This window comes from Penaeus chinensis, chromosome 32, assembly GCF_019202785.1.
Source record: "Penaeus chinensis breed Huanghai No. 1 chromosome 32, ASM1920278v2, whole genome shotgun sequence".
NCBI classification, from domain to species: Eukaryota; Metazoa; Arthropoda; class Malacostraca; order Decapoda; family Penaeidae; genus Penaeus; species Penaeus chinensis.
This window is the reverse complement of record NC_061850.1, coordinates 21215361-21222860: the sequence shown is the minus strand read 5'-3', so window position 1 is coordinate 21222860 and position 7500 is coordinate 21215361. Positions and strand designations below refer to the sequence as shown.

The 7500-nt window shown below is 40.6% G+C and overlaps 1 protein-coding gene across 2 annotated transcripts in view; it reads right to left on the bottom strand.

The window, feature by feature from the left end:
• The window catches only part of LOC125042793 (dual specificity tyrosine-phosphorylation-regulated kinase 1A-like), a 63119-nt gene that overhangs the window by 20915 nt on the left and 34704 nt on the right, over positions 1-7500 (bottom strand). For both annotated transcript variants that reach the window (XM_047638684.1, XM_047638685.1), the window contains exon 2: positions 1088-1246. In XM_047638684.1, coding sequence (XP_047494640.1) covers positions 1088-1246 — 159 coding nt within the window. The remainder of the gene's footprint in view (positions 1-1087; positions 1247-7500) is intronic.

Genomic DNA, 7500 nt, shown 5'->3' with positions numbered 1-7500 from the left:
TGGAAATGGTGGGATTTGCATATTGTCAATGCTATGCATCAACTATCACACAGGACTGTCTTTAGCTAAAACAATGATTAAAAAAAAAAAAAATCCTATTTACAGCCACAATGAATTTCTCCTTTTTACTTAATCCCTTGTGGCATAAAATTCATGCCATGTCCACTATGATTTTAGTTTAATTGTTTTTACACAGAAATGGCTCCATGAATGTTTACTCTTCGAAATCTTAGAATCATTAATTTATTTCAGAATTCTTACCAATGTACAAAGACTATTCATCTCCCAAGTCCTTCCTTTGCCACAATGTACAGTGGAAAAAGGTAAAGACGATGACTTCTGCCACAGGATCACCAACTAGATCTCAATCGTAATTTTTATGATTAAAAAAGAATCTACTTTTTTTTATGATTTATAAAGATTAACCCCATCCCTCCAACATATGGTTTGTACACTCATGAAAATGATGAAGAAAATGGATGCTCCCTTACCTCTTTACACATTTCCTTTTGGAAAGATTCTTTTTTAATTATCTACAAGTATTTAGTTACCAAAGAGTCCAATACTAGTTCTACCCATCTCATCTGTTTAACAACACTGATAGCAATAGCATAAAAACAGAAAAAAAAAGAAATGGGCAAATCCAGGTGTGGTCACAATTAGACTACTAGCTAACTCCTTGGTGGCTGGTGGTCACTTGTGGAGCCATCCATGTGCAAATAGGTTCACAAAAAAAACCCAGTGGACAGTATATGTTGCCACTTATACAGTGTTAACAGTTGGAAATATGCTGTACGACAGAGTATTAAACAGCTGTTAACACCTTGACTAAAATATTCAGAATCAACTGTTAGTCTTCAAAGTAGAATTATTATAAACAGTAGCAGGCAATAATCTTTTTACGAGCAAGTAATCCTATTTCCTTTCTTATTAATACTCAGTCCTTTCCACACCAAAAGGAGTAGCTATCCCTGAACTTCTGACCACCACATCTAATAATAATCCAATAAAACAATTTTAAGCCTGAAAACTACAAAAGAAACATATTAGCAACTGACAAGAGAAGTGGGGGGGTCAAACATCTTACCATGGGCGGGAGGTTGCTGCGAGGTTCGATGAGCCGAGGAAAGCTGGTCCTCCGGTGGGACATAATCCAATGACACCCCCAACTGCTGTAACTGGTCCTCCGAACACAGCTTGCCATACAGGAGGTTGGGCCGACCCCCGTATCCTCCTCCCATGTCACCTGAAATGACAAAAAGAAAGTTTATTAAAAATGTTCCATTAGTGCACAAATACTATGTTTCCTTAAACAAAATTTTAATCCAAAAGAGATGACACAGAGGTTTTGCACATATTTTGCATTGGCATTCTATATAAAAAAAGAACCATATTTATTGCTATGTATTCATACATTTTCAATTTCCCAGCAGTCAAACTTATAGCATTTCATCAAATCTCCAATATCAAAATTTTCTGCTATAAATAACATCACTATTAACAATAGTCATTCCATATTTCTTCTACAAAAATAACTGGAGAAGCATTAAGCAAAAAAAAAAAAAAAAAAAAAAAAAAAAAAATTGCCGGCTCAATGGTGATATTTTCTATCACTCTCACTCACTCACTCACTCACTCACTCACTCACTCACTCACTCACTCACTCACTCACTCACTCACTCACTCACTCACTCTCTCTTCTCTCTCTCTGATCAGTAATTTTTAGCCAGATGTACCTATCATTCTCACAAAGAATGAATGAGTCACACTGATTAAATCTCAAGATTTCAATTTACAAACTACATGACTCCCTATCTAGGAGTCTTTTTTCTGCACCTTGAATGCCCAAATCTCCAGAGGCCTATGCATTATGTCAGCAAGTTTTGTTTCTCTTCACCATCTTTGATGCATCATATATGGTATACCAAGCTAGCTTGGAGACAGGAATGTGTAAAAAATGGAAGAGAATAGTAATAAGTAACACTGGTCAGGATACTATTAATCAGATTTACTATCAAGAATTGTACATGTTTCAGGAATTAGTATTCATATCAGATTCAGGGAATAGATCACAATTTCTTTAAAGTCTTAATTAGGTCATTCATTTTTGGGTTACTAGAAATAAAATATTTAGTAGTTGTTGAGACATTACAAAAGATTAGCAAATACATTTTGTGCTGCAGATTTTGCAAGTATCCAATGTTGCCATCATTAGCAGCTAAGACCTGCAAAGCCATCCAAAGCTCGCCTTTACCCGCACCTGCAATTTTTTTTCACACTTCACTAAAGCAAATTTAATTTTCTGATATTTCAAGAAGTTCATTTTACAGACTTGAACACATGTATATCATTATCAAATATCAAATACAAAGAACAGAAAAAGTTTCAAGTTACGCCTAACACATGAAGGAAAATGATGATGAATGACTGTATGCATGTAAATTAAATCACATATAGTACCAGATTCTTATTCTTATCATCTCTATTTACAGGTATTTATAAATCTATTAATATGAATAAAAAACATATACCAAGAAGTAACTCCGAGGATCCGAGGGGGAATATTGATAGGATGGGGTCAGACTACTAATTCACATGCGCAATGTTCCAATCACAACAAGAGGTGTGAAATCATAACTGTATGATGAGGGCCTACAAGCGGAATGAGAGTATGGGGGTAATATCATGGGTGTAGCTGGAGGAAACTTGCCAAACAGTACAAGATATATAGGTGAATGTCATATACCTCACTGATAATGAGAGTATTATGTGGATAAAAGCTCACTAGTTTTTGACAGAATCTGCACGATCACGGCAAATAGAAAATGGGGCACAATATAGGGAATGTTACAATAATTACAACTGTGGTGAAAAGAACTTTTGGGGTTCATCAAACCATTTTTCCAAACTAGAAAGCAAAACATCAAATAAAAAGAAATATACATCCATATTTCAGAAAAGTGTTGGAATCAGAGTTAAGGCTTGAATTAGAAATGGTATCAGAATCATTTCATCCCTAACAATGATAATGATGATAATGATGATAATGATGATAATGATCATAATGATGATGATGACAACTGATCATGGCTTGCTGTTGCTTATAGTATTAATAATAATAATTATAATAATAATTGTAATAATAAAAAATAAATAAATATTAATAATGATGATAGTAAGAATAATAATCATCCCCACCTTAATAACTATAATAATAATATTTAAAATAATAATGATAAATCAAATAATAAAATAATAACAATTAATAATAAAAAACAATAATTGTAATAATAATTATAATAGTAATAATAACAACAACAACAACAACAACAACAACAACAATAATAATAATAATAATAATAAAAATATCATCATTAATAACAATAACCATAACAATAATAATAATAATAATAATAATAATAATAATAATAATAATAATAATAACAATAATAATAATGATAATAATAATAATGATAATAATAATAATAACCACAACAAAGTTAATACTAGAAGTAATGAAAAATAAAAATAACAAGAAGTCAAAAAGCAAAAACAAAGATAATTATTGATATTCTATATATCAAGAGAAATTCCTTTTTCAGTACCAGATATTTAATAAAACATCCAGAACAACAATTGGGCACACACACATACAAATACAAACACATACATCATACATACATGCATACATACAAACAAACAAACAAACAAACAAACAAACAAACAAACAAACAACACATACACACACACTATTACAATCACATCCATAAATAAATAGATACATACATAAACTTTTACATATATACATACACATTTATATATGTAGATGTTTATGTATGTATACGTATATGTGTATGTATATGTACATAAACAAATATACATATATACATACAAATATATAATATAATATAATATAATATAATATAATATAATATAAATATACATATACACACACACACACACACACACACACACACACACACACACACACACACACACACAAGCACAAGCACACAGACACAAGCACACAATTACAATGGCATACATACACAAATAGATACATACATAAAAATATACCTCTTACATACACAATACACATATGAGACAGAGAGAAGGGGGGTTGGCAGGAAGGAGGAAGGGGAGGGGAGGGGAGGAGGGGAAGGGGAGGGGAGGGAGGGAGGGAGGGAGGGGATGGGAGGGGAGGGAGGAAGGAGGGTAAGGGAGGGGGAGGGAGGGGAATGGGAAGGGAAGGGGAGGGGTGATAGGAGGGAGAGGGAGAAGAAACAGGGAGGGAGGGGGGAGAGAGAGGAGAGAGAGAAAAAGAGAGAGAGAGAGAGAGAGAGAATGAGAAAAGAGAAGAGAGAGAGAGAGAGAGAGAGAGAGAGAGAGAGAGAGAAGAGAGAGAGAGAGAGAGAGAGAGAGAAGAGAGTGAACAAGAGAGAAGGGATGAGACAGAGAGAAGAGGGGGTGCAAGGGAGGGGGGAGGAGGGAAGAGGGAGAGGGAGGGAGGGAGGGAGGGAGGAAGGTAGGGAGGGAGGGGGAGGGAGGGAGGGAGGGAGGGAGGGAGGGAGGGAGGGAGGGAGGGAGAGAGAGAGAGAGAGAGAGAGAGAGAGAGAGAGAGAGAGAGAGAGAGAGGGAGGGAGAGTATGACAAATACCTTTTGGACATTATCAATGCCTCACAAAGAACAAAGACTTGCATAATTCTCTCTCTCTCTCTCTCTCTCTCTCTCTCTCTCTCTCTCTCTCTCTCTCTCTCTCTCTCTCTCTCTTCTCTGTGTGTCCTCACAAAAAAAACTCATGAACTTTCATGGATGCTCTCTCACCTCTCTTTTTCTATTTCCCCTTCTTGCTAACAAAAATAAACACAAAAAGACTCACACACAAAAATACAGACACACAAAAAGACTCACCAAGCCAAAAGTGCAAACACACTCACACACACACACACACACACACACACACACACACACACACACACACACACACACACACACACACACACACACACACACAGATAGAGGCCTTGCACCCACCCCGGTAAAAAATCAATAGCGTCGTCAGCTGTGGCCACAAGCCGCTCGGTCCAGTCCCCTCTCAACCTCCTCTCTTCCTCTCTTCCCCTCTCCACCCCATCCCCCTCCATGCATATAGTAAACACAGGTCATTCTTACATTTCAAATGCTAATGCTTTCGGAACGCTTTTGGGGTGGAGAGAGAGAGAGAGGGGGGGGGGGACTGAGTGTTGATGAGAAGCGGGGTAGAGGATCGAGAAACAAAGAGAAGAAAGAGGGGAAAAGAGAAGGACAGAAGGGGAATGAAGGAAAAGATAGAGAAGATAACGGGGGGGGGGGGGGATACGGAAGAGGTTCTAGGAATAATAGTAAGCAGTGAAAGAGGTAAAATGGATAAGAGAGGAGGAGGAGATGAAAGGTGGAGAAGTTTTATGAGGAGCAAGTGGAAGAGGGGGGGGGGGGGAGAGTGAGAAAGAGAGAGAGGGGAAAGAGGAAGGAAGGAGATGAGGAGATGGGTGATGGGGAGGGGGAGAGGGATGAGAGAGGGAGAGGGATGAGAGAGGGAGAGGGATGAGCGAGGGAGAAGGGTGAGAAAGAGAGAGGGACAAGAGAGGGAGAGGGAAGAGAGAAAGGAAGGGAAGGAGGGAGAGGGTGAAAGTGAGAGAGAGGGGGGAGAGAGGGGGAGAGGGAGGGGAGAGGGAGGGGAGGCGAGAGAGAGAGAGAGAGAGAGAGAGAGAGAGAGAGAGAGAGAGAGAGAGAGAGAGAGAGAGAGAGAGAGAGAGAGAGAGAGAGAGAGAGAGAGAGAGAGAGAGAGAGAGCCCAGTAATGAGAACAGTATTAACAAAAATAATAATGATAATTATACAATAACGAGGGCATTCACAATCACACCCCTGATTGGTGACGACGACAATGATAATTCCAATGACATCAAGGGGCCTGTGGATGGCAGGTGGAGGTCTGTGGGAGGGGAGGCAGATCTTCTGTAAACACGCGCGTGTTATGATTCGTCACGGTTGCTGGGGACGGTAGGACGGCGTCTCGATAACTCCTCCACAGACGTCTTTCCCCTGCCCCTCCCCGTGCCATCGCCGCTCCCCAACAACGCCGCCCGCTACTGTTGCCGCCGCTGGCGTCAGTCATGTTCCCAAAGGCATTAAGTAACGAACCAAAGTGTACCGAAAACGGAGATTAGGCAGAGCTGCGTAACTGAAACACCAATATTTGAAGACACGAAAACAAGTTGGAAATGTCAAGTTTCGAAGACAAAGAGAGAAAATATCTGCGCGAGAGCGCTTGTGTACTTGTGTACCTGTGTGTACCTGTGTGTGTGTGGGGGGGGGGGGGTGTACGCAAGCGCTCGTGCTTGCGCGTGTAAGTGTACATGTGCCCTTGTCCACGTGTGAGGCGTCTGGGTATGCGTCAATACGCGCGCGAGCTGCGTGACAGATTAATAGCGAGCAAATGGCACAAAATATGGCAGTGATCCGCAACTAAACCGTCTTGTTTTCAGGCCTAAAATAGCTCTATGTTGCCACGGGGGGAACCAGGAGTAGAGAGGGACAAAATTAAAGGGCCGCTCCTCTTTAACCCAACAATAAAATGTAGAGCCTACCCCCCCTAAGCGCTCTCTCTCTCTCTCTCTCTCTCTCTCTCTCTCTCTCTCTCTCTCTCTCTCTCTCTCTCTCTCTCTCTCTCTCTCTCTCTCTCTCTCTCTCTCTCTCTCTCTCCTTGTTGAAGACCATTTGAATATCACATAAGTAATTCGCTTACTTTGCGACCAGGACCTAAAGAAGGTGCGCACGCTACAAGAGCGCAAACAGAACACATGCACGCACGCACACGAACACAGGCACTTTTAAGTACAGACAAAATTTAATACAAAGGGGAGGGAGAAATGCGGAAGGGATGGGTAAGGGAGGGAGAGAGGAAAATGAGGGAGACAGTGGAGGAGAGGGAGAAAGAGGAGGAGAGGAAGAGAGAGAGAGGAAGGAGAGATCGTGAATCGGGTAGGAATAGGACAGAAGAATAGTGGAGAGGGAAAAGAAGAGAGGGAGAGGGAGAGGGAGAGGGAGAGAGGGGAAGTAGGGATGGAGGGAGAGAGAAAAAAGAGAAAGAGAAGAAAAAAAGAAAAAGAATGAAAGAAACAAACAAACAAACAAAAAGAGAGCGAGAGAGCAGCAACAGCAAAAAGATACGGCCCCGAGGTGCAAAAGGAAGAAAAGGACGCGCCGAGACGCCGACCGAAGGTATAGCGGCGTAATTGATTACTATTGCTGGGGTGTTGACGTCATCTAAAGCAGGGGGGGGAGGGGGCGAGGACATACGGACAGACATAAGGAAGGGAGGGAGGGAGAGGGGAGTGTGGGAGGGAGGAAGGAGTGAGAGAGACAGAGGGGTAGGAGGGAGGAGAGAGAAAGAGGGGAGGTTAGAAGGAGAGGGTGAGGGAGGGAGGAAGGGAGAGGCCCTTGCAATACTACCCTAAT